Below are 17,500 nucleotides of genomic sequence, written 5' to 3'. Positions count from 1 at the left end.
TGTGAGAGAGAAAGACTACTGGTGCTGTTTCGAAATCAATGAGAAAGAGGAGACGGGTGAGGAAACGCACACACTTTATACCTTACAGATAACGTTTGACTTTTTTACTGAATGATGACACATGACATATTTGGGCCCAGAACTTTATTTTACTGGTGATGCACCTTCCTCAAGTCAGTTTTAATGGGTTTTTCTGTATTAGTGAGGATGTTTTGAGGAATTTGAAGCATAAAAGTGTTTGTTGTGTCTCTCAGAGCGTCCGCTGCACTTTCAGGAGAGAGTTCTGCCGATTCTGCATTCACTCGGTACAGACAGTTACCTACTCGTCAAAAAACACTTCTCTATGGAAGCCATGCTCGTCTACCTCGGTAAGAGTGTGTGTGAGACATTTATCAGAGGTGCATTCCTGACTTCAGTGTTGACACAGCTGTGAATATGATTGTGTGCGTGTGCGTGTGCGTGTGTGTGTGTGTGTTCCCTTCAGCCAGTAAAGTGGAAGTGTCTAAACACGGTATGATGAAGTTTCGAGAAGAAAGGAGTTTACTGGGTTTGGGTTTGAGTTCTGGCAGCTTCAACGACCGATACTTCATACTGACCAACACCTCGCTTAGACTCTATAAAGAAGTCAGGGTAAGACACTTGTGTTTGTATAAAAGGACTCATATTTTATTTTTCTCCTTTAAGTCCACTTATAATGTTTCTCAATGTTTCTTGTAACATAAACAGTCATTTTAATGACCATAATCCACCCCCTCTCTGACCCTTACAAATAAACAAACAGTTTTTTTTGGTGCTGTACCTTTAAGACTGGCTAACCTCTTCACATGTGAAACCAGTAACTGCACTTGTGTACAAGCTGTTGAGTCCAGTCTAGTTTTTATCTGCTCCGTCTGTTTGTAAACCTGCATTACATTGTGACAGATTCATAAAACAATCAGTGCTGAAATGTGAAACTTTCCCCGTATCTTACTCTTTTTGTTAAACAAAGACCAGCTGGAATGATATTCTGAACACGGAACATGAGGACGTTCTAGTGTCAATGTTTCAACAAGCCATTTTTGCAGCTTAGTTTCAACTATATTGTATTTAACCCTTTAAGCTCAGATGGGTGGGCTTTTTCTCACACATAATGATCAAAATATTAGTAACTACAGTCTTGACCAACACAAAATAGGTATCGTTTGAAAGTTTAGAAGCTCTACTTTCCAATGCATGTAGACATTATGACCAAAACTGAACAAGTGCTTTGAAATTTGCAGACAAATAAGAAGTGTTACGTTTTGTTGCACTGTACATATTATTGCAATCAGTAAAAATATCAAACTCATGAAATACTCATGTGTCATATGTTGTTGGAAAACTCTCAAAGAGTAAAATACAACCAGCCTATTTGTTTTACTCACAGACAAAAATATAGTGAGTAATAGCTAAGAATAAATCTTTGACAAATGCTGTTATATGCAGCATTTTTGCATATAAAAACAGAACATAAAATATCACATACTGTACCATTATTTAGAGGAGGTGATTATCTTTAAAACGAGCCCACACACAAAGTAATCAGATGCATATATCATAAGATAACCCATATGAAGCACAATGTGCACAGAATCTTGCTATCTGGCTACAAACATGTTCGCTTTCCTGAATAAGATGACGTCATCGGAAATTCTGTAACATCATGGAATGCTAAACCATTCGGATTGGGGTCAGATCGGTGCAAAATCATCCATATTTGGGCAGAGAGTCATGTGATCAATCACTCTAAATACATATGACCACCAGGAGATGGCGCCAAATACTTGACACAGACATAATGATGACTCAAATGGCACAGAGTGAAACTCATTCTGTGAAATCTCATGACTAAAATCATGTCTGCATGCTATGCAAACCTTTATTCATTGTTGTGTTTGCATGTGTAATTAGTTCTTATGTACAATTATTATGTTTTATTTGTTTGGAGATGTTTTTGGACACTTAAAAATTATATTTGTAATGTTATAACTTTTGATTGCTTTGTCGTATCAACACAAAATATTTCTCAGTTACAGTTGACATGATTGGGAACAAAACAAAAGCAGTTTTTAGAGCCACCTTATTTACACCCAGTGATATATAATGTCAAATAATAAAACTAAGAAAAAAATACATTTTTAGCTAAATTTTTTGGTGTGATTTTTCAGCAGTTTCTTATCATAATCTATATCATTAAAACATTTTAAAAGTTTTCTTTAAAATTCTAGTTATAAGCCTTTGGGTATGCCACTGGAACAGGACATCTTTAGAAACACCCTCAGAGCTTAAAGGGTTAAGCACAAATGAGTTACACAATGAAATTTAATACTCAAGGTTAGAGATCTGATCAAATCTCTTGGTCTTTTTGGATGTGGTGGAAATTTTGTCTGAGCGCAATATTTAACACATCCAAACAGACATATTTGAAACACAGTGAGTTATATCTGCATGACAGAATCAGCTACAACAATAAATTACAAATGATAAATTGGACTCAAGACAGTATTTACAATGTTTAAGGAATCTTAACTTTACCAAATTAATATTTATGAGGTAAGCCGATAAGAACAGAGAGAAAGAGTAAATGAATGACAGTGTTTTGATTGATATTTTCACTTTGAAACTCTCACGCAGAATCTACAAAAACTACAAATCCCAGAGCTGCAGTGTGTGAGTACAGATAGAGAGAAAGAGTGTGTGTGTGTGTTTGTGTTTGTGGAATTTATTTTTATTATAAAAATGCAAAAAATGCTTTTAGGGTTTGGATTCGCCTGTAGTCTATGATACTGCATGTCCCCATAAAGCGAAGTAAATGTCTGTGTGTGTATATAGGCACAGGTTTAGTGTTTAGTTTTGTCTCTGGCTCTGGTTTAATTGGGTTCTCAGGTGGTGGTTTTCCTGTATCGTTGGGTTCTAGATGGACTGTGTGTCTTGTCATCATTGATGTACTTACAGTATGTACTGTAAGTTTACCTCTCTCTCTCTCTCTCTCTCTCTCTCTCTCTCTCTTTCAGAGTAATCGTCCAGAGAGGGAGTGGCCAGTCAAGTGTCTGAAGGTTTATCACGGCATAAAAAAGAAGCTCCGCCCACCTACTTGGTGAGTTTAATTATGAACTCAATCACAACACTCAAGGCATTAAATGGAAGAAGGCACATGTGACGTCATCAGTATCTTTCTGTACTGATAGTACAGTCCTGCACGGTCATTTCTGACCAGTAGCTTGCAGTGTTTGTCAACACATCTGTAAATCGTGTGTGTTTTTGAGGAGAGGTGTGCTTTTACTTTACTAAGAGATCACATGTACCATTTCACCTGAAAAAAATCCCATAGACTTGCATTGAAGTAGGGACTCGAGTCATATCTAAAGGGCATAGGGTGATCGTAGAGATATTTTATAATTTATTTTTTGATATTGAAATTGCGATGCATTTCGATTAATGAAACTAGTATCTTTAAAATTGTTGTCTTTGATCTTCTGCTCTAGCGTTTTCTATATAGATATCTATGGTGTAGATATCAAAGTGTAATTAGCTAGCGAAGTGGATTTACAGGTTATAGAGTTGTCAAAAGCTATCATGGGGGGCCTGAGTAGCTCAGTGGTAAAATACGCTGGCTACCACCCTTGGAGTTCGCTAGTTTGAATCCCAGGGCGTGCTGAGTGACTCCAGTCAGGTCTCCTAAGCAACCAAATTGGCCCGGTTGCAAGGGAGGGTAGAGTCACATTGGGTAACCATGTTGCCCTTGCTTTTTTGTGACTTCCTGGATGAGCTGTGCTCTTGGAGGAATTTTGGAAGGTCGGCCACTTCTGAGAAGGTTCACTACTGTGCCAAGTTTTCTCCATTTGGAGATAATGGCTCTCACTGTGGTTCTTTGGGGTCCCAGAGCCTTTGAAATAGCTTTGTAACCCTTCCCAGACTGATGTATTTCAATCACCTTTTTCCTCATCATTTCTGGAATTTCTTTCGAGCTTGGCACAGTGTGCTTCTGGGCGAGACATTTTAGCCAACTTCATGCTCCTGTAAAAGTTGTATTTAGGTGTTGATTTGATTGAACGGGGCTGGCAGTAATCAGGTCTGGGTGTGTCTAGTCCAGCTGAACCCCATTATGAATGCAGTTTCATTGATTTGGAGATTGATGCTGCCTTCACCTGCTATCGAAATTACCGTAAATACCCACTTGGAAGTTGCACATGAATGACCTCTCAAGTCGTAATTACGACTGGGGAAACTCAGAGATCATTTTGATACCCGAGTTTCAGAGAAGGGAGGAGTCCTAAACTTTCAACATGTTGGAAGAGAGTACAGTTTCTGTTGTGAATGACAGGTTTTGTTCACTTTTCTAAATACAGCTAATTGTTAGCGCTTGCCGTTTTGGTCATATTCATTTATCTATATCAGGAACCATTCTGTGCATGTTGTACATTTTTACATTGTGAAAATAGCTTGTATTTGACCAAAATTCCATTATCATCAGCAAGCTAAGTGAGTGATATGTATTATGGTGTCAAAATAAATGTTTCTCAAGAAATACGTATGAATAAACCTGGCGTCATCCATGTTTCCTGCTCTTTCCGACAACAAAGCACTGCAACACAACGTACTCGTAATAAACACTTCAGAAATGGGAAGATAGCACATGAAGGCAGCATTAGTAACTAAGGGGGCAAATACTTTTTCACACAGGCCCAGTTGGTATTGGATAACTTTCTTGCTTCAATAAATAACATTATCACTTAAAAACTGTATTTTGTGTTTATTTAGATTGCCTTTGTTTTATGTTAGATTTTTTAAAACATTTTACTATGAGATGTACACAAAAACTGAAGAACACAGCACTGTATTTGAATGCAGTCATTAACCAATCACAATCAAGTATTCTATAGAGACGTGTAATAATATGAAGTATTTAAATTCTTCCTGTAGCTCAACTGGTAGAGCATTTTTAATGTCTCTCTCTCTCTCTCTCTCTCTCTCTCTCTCTCTGTGTGTGTGTGTGTAGTTGGGGTCTTACAGTCATCTATGAGAGTGAGAAACATGACAAGCAAGAGAGACAGCAATGGTAAGAGTTTTTTTTACTGTGTGTGTGTGTGACACCTGTTAAAGGCACCTGAGTTCTGCGTATATTAAACAGTGTGGTTGTCTTCAGTGTGATCTATGATGCTTTCAATACATGCTCAACAATGTCATATGCACAATTACAGTTGGAAAACTGCAAACTTTATTTCAGACCTTTTTCAGTAGAGTAAAAGGTCAGCTTCACCCTCCAGATCCACACACACACACCAGCTCAGATGTGTCAGAATCTGTCACATTCTGTGTAAATAATGTTAATATGTTGTGACTTTAATCTCAAAATGAACAAAACACTGAAACACACACTGTGACCTCAGACAGACTGTGTGTGTTTAAGTGTGTCTATGTGTGTGTCGGTGTGGGTTGGGTCGTGTCTAGAAGGTAACCCCCTGGTTGCGAAAAGTCTCGTGAGAGCCGTATATGATGTTTACACACTGTTTGTAGCCCCGCAGCAGCCCTACACAACCCCTGCACGTCAGGCTAAGGCGCAGAAGTATAAAGCAGTGTGATTTCATGTGGTTAAATTTAGTTTTTTCTCTCTGTCACAGGTATCTCTGCTGCGATACACAGAATGAAATGAGAGAATGGTTCGCTACATTTCTGAGCATACAGGTTAGTTGGAGAGAGAAAATTTAATCAGCATGATTGATCAACATGATAAAGACGGATTTGAAAATTAAACGTTATCATTGGGAAATATGCTCTGGAGGGTGAGTGTGACCTCCAGTTTCAGCGTCACGTTCAAAAAGCCTCCTTAAAAGTGTGTGTCAGTGGTGTTCCAGTCCTCCACAATCCACTGCAAACTTACATTCAGCTCTGACTTTGACATTTGATATGACACGCCCACTTTACACCAGCCAATCAAATACTGATAGATAAAATGAAGCCCTGCCTTATTTTTTTCTTCTTGTTGAATATCCTGTTTCGCTCTAAAATATGTCACATTCTGGAAGTGAAATGGGTTGTGAATACTGTTTCATACTTTCATATGAAAATGTGTTGCATGTTAATATTTGGTGTTCATTTGATCGCATGAAGTAATCTTGATTTACTCTCTCTTTTAGAACGGAGGTCACGTGTGGCCGGCGGAGTGGTTGAAGTCTCGTGCTGCGAGTCGTTCGGCACCTCTGGAGGCTCGTTTTGGTAATGTGTCATTGATTCCGCTGCGCGGCAGTGAGAACGAGATGAGGAACAGTGTCGCCGCTTTCACTGCTGATCCTCTCGCCGTGAGTCCAATCAACCAATCGCGAAAGGCTGTGGCCAATCACACAGCCAATCAGACACACTTGTCCTATTCTTGCTTACTAAATAGTACAGATAATATGTAAATGGGAATGCAGCCATAGAACTTTACACACTGATAGATGTGAACGCAGCTTATATTGTGTGTGGGGTTGGTCTTAATACTGCAATCCAGCATCTTAAACGAGATGGTTAAGCATCTTAAAGAAGGAGAATATTTATTAAACTGAAGCATCTTTCTTCGCTCTAAAGGCTGTGTGATTACCCATGAGCCTGCGGTGTTCTGATTTACAGACAAACACTCTGTGTGCAGCCCAGAGTCACATTCACATGCTCTGAGTGAACTTCAGATGCTTGCACAAATGAATCAAAAGTTATAATAAGAGCTTACAAATGGGTTTACAGACTGCTAATATGGGTGTTTATAAGCTTGTAATAACACATTGCATTAATTATTTCATTTTATATAGCACTTTTCATTTGCATAGCAATCTCAAGGTGCTGGAAAAAAAACTAATATGGCAGAAAAGCTTGCTGGTTAAGATGGGTTTATAGATCTTAAACTTTCAGACTGCTAATAGGGCTGTTTATAAGCTCTTAATAACATAAAGTTTAGTTAAACATTTACAGACTGCTAATAGGTGTGTTCATAAGCTCTTAACAACAGAAATGTGTGTAATAAGCTTACAGATTGCTAATAGGGGTGTTTATAAGCTCTTAATTACAGACATTAGTGTTACATTTGTATAGATGGCTAATAGGGATGTTTATAAGCTCTTAATAACATACTTTTGTCTTGATAAGCTTAGACTGCTAATAGGGGTGTTTATAAGCTTGTAATAACAGACATTTGTGGTATATTAGATTAGATTCAACTTTATTGTCATTGTGCACATTACAAGTACAGAGCCAATGAAATGCAGTTGCATCTAACCAGAGTGCAACTAGTAATATAGTATAAAATAAATGTGGGTAAAGTGTAATTGCAAATCAGGTACATACTGTATATTGATAGTGCAAATGATCACAGTAGTGCAGACTATGCTTATAAGCTTACAGACTGCTAATAGGGGTGTGTTTAAGCTCTTAATAACAGACTTTTGTCTTATAAACACCCCTATTAGCAGTCTGTAAGCGAACAACACAACTGTCTGTTATTAAGAGCTTATAAGCTTACATACTGCTAATAGTGGTGTTTATAAGCCCTTATTAACAGACATTTGTGTAATAAGCACCATATGGACTCCTCGTAAAATGTTGTATACTAATGCTTAGTTTTGGATTTAGAGATTTTAAGTGGAAAAAATGAAGATTCTGTCACCATTTACTCATGTTGTTCTGAACTCGCTTGACTTTCTTCCATTAAACACAAAATGAGACGTTTAGCAGAATGTTAGCCTCAGTCACCATTCACTTTCATTGCATCTTTTTTCCAAACAGTTATAGTGAATGCTGCTTAACATCTCCTTTAGTGTTGCATAAAAGAAAGTCAGTCATACATGAAGGTTAGTAAATTATGACAGAATTGTAATTTTTTTTATTGTGTTTTTGTGATGGGTTAACTGAAATCTTGTCAACATTTTTCGACCAGCAACAAACCAGCTAGGTGTTCTTAAGCTGTTTTTTTGGGACATGGCAGTCAGTCGACCAGCCAATAACCAGCTACCAGCTTAAACTGGATTTTCCAGCAGGGTTATTCAGCTACATGTATATATAGCTACTGGAAACACACTTTTTTAAGTGCTAACTTTATTTACTGCAACAGGTTTACTGTGCTCAGAGTGATGATGATGATGATGATGATGATGATGATGGTATTGGTAAAGGGTAGAGAAGATGAAGTATGTTTTCTGAGTGGATGATCTCTATATACTGATGCTAATGACTTTCCTTCCTTTCTGAATTATTCAATTATACAACTTTATTGAAAACTTTTTCCTGAGTGACAAAGGTAGATAAATGATGAATATTTTGATCAACCTGGTCTCATAGAATCACGTTACTATACCTACATTTTTGCAGAATGATTAAGTGGCCAATTGTACGTATGGCGTCAGTTTCCTGGTGAAATGAACACTAGAGGCGCTTCAACAACAACGACTTTTATTCACTTCCACTCAAATCAGGAGTAAAACAGCAGATTATCAGTTCATAAACACTTACATTCACTCTGTTCCTCACACAATGTTATCTTATAACATCTAAACACTTTTACTATAGCGCAGGACTCATTTGAAGCTTGTTCATGTGTGATTAAATTGTGCGGTATCTCAACTGATAGAGTGTTGCACTTGTGATGTAAAGGAGCGGGGTACGAGTCCTGAAGAGCATACGAGTCCACACGTGAACCCAAAGTGTCATAGAAACACCATAAAATGATGTTAATTGTGTTTTTCATCTCACATTTGTTTTTTCTGACACTATCGGTTAGGTTTAGGTTTAAGGTTTAGGGTAGAGAGGTCGGTTTTGTTGATTTGAAACTTGATAGAGCATTAACCATAAACACCTCATCTGTCTGGGAGAACATTTAACTCGCTTTTAGCGCCACACAGTGGACATTTCACCTCAGAACTGCCGCGATTCGTGTAACGAACCACGTAATGACATCTTGCAAGACATTTCATGAGATCAGGCTGGTTTTGATTAATAAATTATCTTTGTGTTGTTCTGCAGCTCTTCAGAAATGTTTGACGATGAAGTAAACAATGTTCAGGTGAGATGATTTACAGTAGCGTCACAGTAACATCAAAATGACGTTTGCACACATAATTTAATGGATTCATTCCCACGTGTAAATGCATTTGAATAAATGCACATGAAGTGTGAGCATGATGGCTAATGATATAATTACATTTTGACTGTATAAACACAAATTAAACTAATTATCTCTGTGTGTGTGTGTGTGTGTGTGTGTGTGTGTGTGTGTGTGTGTGTGTGTGTGTGTGATATTTTTCCCTCTGCAACTGAAGGTTTGTGAGGGTTAAAGTCACATCGGCAGCGTTTGATCTGGAACTTCAGTCAGATCCTGTGTGAAGAATTCTGGACTACTTTGTATCTTACAGTCTCTGAGCATTTGGATGTTCATGTAGTTTTACACGCACTTTGACCTTTCACAGAGGTGACAGCACCTTATATTTCACTGATTTAACCGTTCACTCTTTCTGTGGTGCATTCAGTCTGTTACTGGACTCACATGGATCACACGGTGTTGAAGGACAGATCAGAACACTCGTCTCATTCTGTCTGCATGTGTTCATTAGACGGAGGCTTCGCATGTGGAATATCTCAAATTTATTGTCCATTTAAGCAAATGAAACACTTGAGTTTGGAGGGGCGTATCCTGAGAGCCGATGGACGTGTGATTAATGTTAAGTGTTTTACAGACTTGCTCAAATGATTTCACAGGGTTTGGTTCTGTTAGTTGTGTTTGGTTCGAACACAAACGTTAATCAAATGAAGAATCACATGATGTTTTAAATGTCACAGTTCATAAACTTTATGTGAGTGGATATAATGCTGCATTGACGCATATCAGAATTACCATAATGACAAGTTTCCGAGTTGTAACCATTCACATCTTGTTGAACTAAAGTTGATTGTTGAACAGTTAACGGTAGTTATTTCAGTTATCGCTACATATTTCTGTTGAAAAGTCATTTTACTATAGTCAGTGTTACCTAGTGCAATTTCTATATTTTTCAGTATTTTTGCATGAAGTAATGTATTGGTGAAATATCAGCAACAAAGTTGGATTCACATGGATTCATTGTTGGTGTTATGACCGTCGCCTAAATCAGAAGGCGTGAGCATTAGAGTTGTTATTGGTAATTCCAATGAGACGTGAATGCAGCATAAGACTGTGTGTGTGTGTGTGTGTGTGTGTGTGTGTGTGTGTACTTGTGTATGTTTATATCAGATAGTGTGTGTGTGTGTGTGTGTGTGTCGTGTCTGAAGTCAAATGTACCACAACTTGTTCATTGTGTTGAAACAGATGAAAGGACCAATTATGTTTTAGTAATATTGATTTAAATAACTTTATTCATATAATTAGTTGTTATAATTTAATCAGTTTTCATACTATTGCATTCTAAATGAGACTTCAATGTTTTTTTAAGAGACACATCAGTGTAAAATCGCGTTGCTTTAGTTTACACACTCTGAGCTTCATTCATGAAACAGAAGCAGAACAGATTTATGTGTAAGTCATTCGTAAAACCATTATTACATATACAGACACATGTAACTATTTACCCAAGAATAAATTAAACAGTTTGCGTAATCGTGGTCTATACAAACTAATGTGATTGATTGAGAATGCACAAGAGTTTACATCAGCATTGTTTTATATCAACCAATGCATTCAATGCAAGAATGGTTTTACAAAACAAAGCAGCAATGTACATAAACGTTTATATAAAAGAATGCGGCAATTTACATAAAACAATATAAGAACACATGGTACAGTTTACATAGGATTTTACGAACCAATGCGACAATTTACATAAAAATGATTTTACGATCAAATGCAACAATTTACGTAACAATGGCTTTATGAAATAATGTCAATTTAAATAAAGCTTTTACGAAAGTGTCAATTTACATAAAAAATAGCATATAAATGCAACAGTTAACATAATTATGGATTTACAAAATAATGCGACAATTTACATATATTTTTTTTACAAACAATGCAGCAATTTACGTAACAATGGTTTTATGAAGTTATTTGTCAATTTACATAAGAATGCTTTTACGGAAGAAAGCGTCAATTTTCATAAAATTTCCGAACAAATTCAACAATTCACTTAATTTGGGTTTTACAAAATAATGCGACAATTTACACAGAAATGGTTTTACGAAGAAATGCAACAAATGAATTAAGAATACTTTTACGAAAGCGTCAATTTACGTAAAAGATTTTTACAAAGAAATGCAAAAATTTACGTAAGAAGGTTTTACAAAATAATACGACAGTTTACTTAACAATGGTTTTATGAAGTTATGTGTCAATTTACATAAGAATGCTTTTATGGAAGATAGCATCAATTTATGAACAAATGCGACAATTTTTGCAAGTAGGGGTGGGTAAAAATATCGATGATCGAATCACCAGTGGATGAATTGTGTAGTATAGTGGAGAAGTATTCAGCAGCGAGATCCTTTCACTGCGTGTTGAGAGTAAAGTTGTTCCATGTCCAAAGACGAGATCCACGCGACTCATTTTTAATTGAATAATGTCTCTTTTAATACTCTTTCTGTTCTTTACAGTCAATTGTTGATCATAAACAACAAAAAATAAACATTTAATTGTAATCAGGCATAGAACAGATGAGATAAAGCCGTTTGAGTCTCTCTCGTGAACATGCGCTCATTTACAGACGTTGTTTACAGAACTGCTGGTTTTCTTAAAGAGACAGTACCGGTTTTACTACGTGTTCAACAAATCAATGTAAATACCTGTAAATAGTATAAATTATGCAATTACATAATTAAATAATCACACATGAAAATAACAAAAAATAATATATGCAATATAATATCATATTTATTAATTAAATACATTGATTTGTTAGTTTTAAATGATAAAAAAAACTATTAACTATTAAAACTAACCCCATTTAATATATAAATAGTAAAATGAATATTTTCATATTGTACTTAGTTAGAAGGTTCCCAGTATTATTCACAGAATTAGCTGGGAGATAATTTATTTCATTTATAAGCAAAAGGGACATTTTAACTGAAATTAACTCATATGAATCAATATTGAATCAAATCGGGAAATCTGTATCGATACCCAGTCCTACAAAATAGTGCAACAATTTACACAGAAATGGTTTCACGAAGAAATTCAATAAATTAAGAATGCTTTTACGAAAGAAAGTGACAAAAAATGTTTTACTAAATAATGCGACAATTTACTTACAGTATTTTAACAAACAAATTCAACAGTTTACGAACAATGGTTTTATGAAGTTATGTGTCAATTTACATTCAAAAAAAATTAATGACCAAATGCAACAATTTACTTAGGGTTTCACAAAACAGTGCGACAATTAACACCGAATGGTTTTATGAACAAAATTGCGCAAGCAAGGTTTTATGGAAAAAAAGTGACCATTTACAATATTTTATGAACATGACTTGCACAGAAACTCGTTCTGTTTGTTTCATGAGTGAAGATGTTCGATTCTGTAAAAACAACAGGATTTGTTTCATCTGATGGTGGTTTGATTAAATAAGTGTGTAATTGTCAGGGGTTTAAGCTCAGAGTAGATGTGAAATTAAATTTGATGATCTAAAAAATGGGTTTGCTCAATTATTTCCCATCAGTTCTGTTAATTAACAAACAGATTTTACCCAGAAAGGAATTTATTAAGGGTCACAGTGAGTGTGTGTGTGTGAGTGTGTGAGTGTGTGAGTGTGTGTGAGTGTGTGTGAGTGTGTGTGAGTGTGTGAGTGAGTGTGTGAGTGAGTGTGTGAGTGAGTGTGTGAGTGAGTGTGTGAGTGTGTGAGTGAGTGTGTGAGTGTGTGAGTGTGTGAGTGTGTGAGTGAGTGTGTGAGTGTGTGAGTGAGTGTGTGTGTGAGTGTGTGTGTGTGTGAGTGTGTGAGTGAGTGTGTGTGAGTGAGTGTGTGTGAGTGAGTGTGTGTGAGTGAGTGTGTGTGTGTGAGTGTGTGTGTGTGTGAGTGTGTGTGTGTGTGTGTGTGTGTGTGTGTGTGAGTGTGTGTGTGAGTGTGTGTGTGAGTGTGTGTGTGAGTGTGTGTGTGAGTGTGTGAGTGAGTGTGTGTGTGACTTGATTCAGCTGGTAATAAGGGTCTTATCTGGACAAAATTAGTTTCTGTTCTGTATTTGTGAAGATATCAATTAAATAATTATTTTTAAATAACCATGTTAAATTAATGTGAGATTGTAACTTTGAAAAAAGTCTCTGTACATGCGGTGCTGTTTTATGTTGTGACTTTTATTGCTTGTTAATAGTAAATGTGGTCATTGTTCTACAGTGCTTTTGTAAATACTGTTACTGTCAAAGAGATCAATGATTGCAGACAGAATTTAAATTCATAAAAGGATTTCTGTCTGACATTTTTTACACCTCATCTCTCTTTCTCTGTGTATTTGGAGTGAAACTTTAATTCAGTCTTTTCTCAGTGAAAAGATCATCTCCTCTGAACGAGCTCTGCATCTGCAACTATTGAAGATTCATCTGGATTCAATGAAACATGTTTAAATCCTGATTCTCCTGCGGTCACTCATCTCATTTCATCCAAACATCTGTTCCTCCTCTCAGCGTGTCTATCAGACTCACAGTAGAATTCTCTCAGCTTTTCTATATTTTCAGTTTGTTTATCTTCAGTCTTGTTGCAGGTTAAATTGTTCCACTACTGGGCATCTTTTTGGGCACTGTTGCCGGGCAACAGAGAAAAACTGACATGCCAACTGCTCTGTCCACCACACAGTCTGTCAGGCACATCTGCTTACTTCCTCTAATAATCCTCTATATTTCTGTATTTGAATTGTTGACATGTCCTGTGATGCAACATTCTTTACTCCATCTAAAATAACATTTAGCTAATTAATTTATATTCTGGGTTCAATGCAAGTTAAGCTCAGTCGTCAGCATTTGTGCCGTTATGTTAATTACCAAAAAAAATTTATTTAGACTCGTCTCTCCTTTTCTTAAATTAAAAAAAAAACAAAAAAGCAAAAATGTGTGTTCCAGTGAGTCACTTACAATGGAAGTCAATGGGGCAAATCTTTGGAGGGTTTAAAGGCAGAAATGTGAAGCGTAAAATTTTATAAAAGCACTTACATTAATTTTTCTGTTAAAAGTTGTGTATTATTTGAGCTGTAAAGTTATTTAAATTGTTTCTATGGTCGTTTAGGGTTTACAGTATTATGTCTGTATGTTGCTGTCTGTATAATGGCTATAAGTTTACACAGAAAAGGTTAGAAAGTGATTATATCACACTAAAATCATGTTAACCCTTTAAGCTCGGATGGGCCCGTGAGGAAAAAAATCTTCAATATATTAATAACTACAGTCTTGACCAACACAAAATAGGTATCGTTTGAAAGTTTAGAAGCTCTACTTTCCAATGCATGTAGACATTATGACCAAAACTGAACAAGTGCTGTGAAATTTGCAGATAAATCAGAAGTGTTCCATTTTGATCATTTATATAAAAAAATGTTGCACTGTATATATTATTGCAATCAGTAAAAACATCAAACTGATCAAATACTCATGTGTCATATGTTGTTAGAAAGCTCTCAAAGAGTAAAATACAACCAGCCTATTGTTTTACTCGCAGACAAAAATGTAGTGAGGTATAGCTAAGTATACGTCTTTAGTTGCTTATATTCCGTGTTTTCGCTTATAACTTAAGAAAAAAAAAGCTTAACATAAAATCTCACATATCATTACTTAGAGGAGGTGATTATCTTTCAAACGAGTCCACACACAAGATAATCAGATGCATAGATCATTAGATAATCCACATGAAGCACAATGTTACATATGACCACCAGGAGATGGCGCCAAATACATGATACAGACTCAATGATGACTCAAATGACACAGAATGAAACTCATTCTGTGAAATCTCATTACTAAAATCATGTCTGCATTCTATACAAACCTTTAGTTATTGTTGTGTTTGCATGTGTAATTAGTTCTTATGTACAATTATTATGTTTTATTTGTTTGGAGATGTTTTTGGACACTAAGATAAATTATTTTTGTAATGTTATAACTTTTGATTTCTTTGTCGTATCAACACAAAATGGTTCTCAGTTACAGTTGACATGATTGGGAACAAAACAAAAGCAGTTTTTTTTCGAAGCCACCTTATTAACACCCAGAGATATATAATGTCAAATAAGAAAAAAAAAAAAGTACATTTTTGGCTAAATTTTGTGTGATTTTTCAGCAGTTTCTTTGGCTGAGAGTCTCACAATGTATCAGAATCTATATCTTTAAAAAAAAAAAGAAAAGTTTTATTTACAATGATACCAAACACTTGACCCTCCTGTTTTTTTTTTTTTAAATTTATTTATTTTTTTATTATTTATTTATTTGTCGTGTTATAAGTGCCACTGAAACAGGAAATATATATATATATAAACTTCAAGCTTAAAGGGTTAACACACATTATGTCTTGTGTCTATACTTTTAAAACAGTATTTTAACATTAATGGATTGGCCTCCGCACACTATTTTAAGAATTATTAGAAAATAATTATTTAATTTACACAAATAAAGAACAGAAACAAGATTACTGGACACTAAAACCTCCAGTCTTCAAATCTGCACATTATAGCATGTAAAATAATTTGTATTTTTAACACAGTCTCCTTCAGAAAGTCCAGTCAAGGAAAAAGTGTATTTAAAAAAATAAAAAATACACTTTCCACTAAAAATGTATACATATTTTCACCTGAAATCTTACTGATAATCAAAAAAAAAAAGTCCTTGGACTTGTTCTGCGTCGACTACAAATGTGTTGCTGGACAGCGTCGCGTGTAAAGTTGCTCTCTCATGCATGTTTTTCTTGTTTGGATTATTTCATCTCTGCTTTTTATGTTCTCACAGGCGATTACATATTATTTAGCTTGGTGACCTGTCATGTTCTATACTTAACATGCAGCGGTTTGTGCCATTGTCTCACACACACACACACACACACACACACACACACGTGCATGCAGAGGAAAGCCGCAGGAGTTTCCAGGAGGTTGTGACTCATTGTAGTTAGAAGTGTTTCACCAGCACGTCTCCTGTCCTCATAAACCTGAACTGACACGTCAGGGTCACACAGATGAATGTGTGTGTGTGTGTGTGTGTTTTTATGTGTGTGTGCATGTGTGTTTGTTTGTGCATGTGTGTGTATGTGTATGTTTTTGTGTATGTGTGTGTATATGTGTTTTTGTGTTGTGCGTGTTTGTGTGCATGTGTGCTTGTTTGTGCGTGTGTGTGTGTGTGTGTGTCTGTATGTGTGTGTATATGTTTTTATGTGTGTGTGTATATGTTTGTGTGTCTGTTTGCGTGTGTATATATGTTTTTGTGTATGTGCATGTTTGTGTGCATGTGTGTGTATATGTTTTTGTGTGTTTGTGTGCATGTGTGTGTATATGTTTTTGTGTGTTTGTGTGCATGTGTGTTTGTTTGTGCATGTGTGTGTGTGTGTGTGTGTGTCTGTTTGCGTGTGTATGTATGTGCGTGTGTGTGCATGTGTGTGTATATGTTTTTGTGTATGTGTGTGTTTGTGTGCATGTGTGTTTGTGCATGTGTGTGTTTGTGTGTATGTTTTTGTGTATGTGTGTGTGTCTGTATGTGTGTGTATATGTTTTTATGTGTGTGTGTGTGTTTGTGTGTCTGTTTGCGTGTGTATATATGTTTTTGTGTATGTGCATGTTTGTGTGCATGTGTGTGTATATGTTTTTGTGTGTTTGTGTGCATGTGTGTTTGTTTGTGCATGTGTGTGTGTGTGTGTGTCTGTTTGCGTGTGTATGTATGTGCGTGTGTGTGCATGTGTGTGTATATGTTTTTGTGTATGTGTGTGTTTGTGTGCATGTGTGTTTGTGCATGTGTGTGTTTGTGTGTATGTTTTTGTGTATGTGTGTGTGTCTGTATGTGTGTGTATATGTTTTTATGTGTGTGTGTGTGTGTTTGTGTGTCTGTTTGCGTGTGTATATATGTTTTTGTGTATGTGTGTGTGTCTGTATGTGTGTGTGTATATGTTTTTATGTGTGTGTGTATATGTTTGTGTGTCTGTTTGCATGTGTATATATGTTTTTGTGTATGTGTGTGTTTGTGTGCATGTAGAATAATATTAGTGTAGATGTCATTAAATTTTATTGTAGAGTTATAGATCATGATGGATGTTTCTGGTTCCGGCAGATCTAACTAAAGCAGCCTAACTGTGAGTTGATGGATAAATTAGGTGTTTATCTGGCTAAATAGATGAGTCCTTATTCTAGACTTCAACTGAGTGAGTGTGTCTGCATCCCAAACAGTGTTAGGGAGACTATTCCATAGTTTAGGAGCCAAATATGAAAAGAAATGCAGCCGTGATCAGATGATAAGAGCAAGTCATTAGTAACTCTGATAAGTGCAGTCTCTGTAATGTGATGGGGCCTAAATTCTGACTGAAATTGTTCATATAT

General features: G+C 36.0%; 2 protein-coding genes across 7 annotated transcripts in view; one reads left to right on the top strand and one right to left on the bottom strand.

The window, feature by feature from the left end:
• Positions 1-13,334, top strand: part of LOC127421811 (arf-GAP with Rho-GAP domain, ANK repeat and PH domain-containing protein 1-like) — a 95,943-nt gene extending 82,609 nt beyond the window's left edge. For 5 of the 6 annotated variants that reach the window (XM_051664940.1, XM_051664939.1, XM_051664943.1 and 2 more), the window contains 10 exons: positions 1-56; positions 255-368; positions 485-630; positions 2,653-2,688; positions 3,033-3,115; positions 5,018-5,077; positions 5,640-5,703; positions 6,156-6,317; positions 9,007-9,046; positions 9,303-13,334. The exon at positions 1-56 is cut by the window's left edge and continues 62 nt beyond it. In XM_051664940.1, coding sequence (XP_051520900.1) covers positions 1-56; positions 255-368; positions 485-630; positions 2,653-2,688; positions 3,033-3,115; positions 5,018-5,077; positions 5,640-5,703; positions 6,156-6,317; positions 9,007-9,024 — 739 coding nt within the window. In that variant the 3' untranslated portion in view covers positions 9,025-9,046; positions 9,303-13,334. The remainder of the gene's footprint in view (positions 57-254; positions 369-484; positions 631-2,652; positions 2,689-3,032; positions 3,116-5,017; positions 5,078-5,639; positions 5,704-6,155; positions 6,318-9,006; positions 9,047-9,302) is intronic. The other variant, XM_051664941.1, reaches the window with a different exon arrangement.
• anapc15 (anaphase promoting complex subunit 15) overlaps positions 1-17,500 on the bottom strand; it is a 337,271-nt gene that overhangs the window by 283,371 nt on the left and 36,400 nt on the right. The gene's annotated exons all lie outside the window — the stretch shown is intronic.

This window comes from Myxocyprinus asiaticus, chromosome 31, assembly GCF_019703515.2.
Source record: "Myxocyprinus asiaticus isolate MX2 ecotype Aquarium Trade chromosome 31, UBuf_Myxa_2, whole genome shotgun sequence".
Lineage (NCBI taxonomy): Eukaryota > Metazoa > Chordata > Actinopteri > Cypriniformes > Catostomidae > Myxocyprinus > Myxocyprinus asiaticus.
The sequence above is the reverse complement of the archived record's forward strand: the minus strand, read 5'-3'. Positions and strand labels throughout refer to the sequence as shown.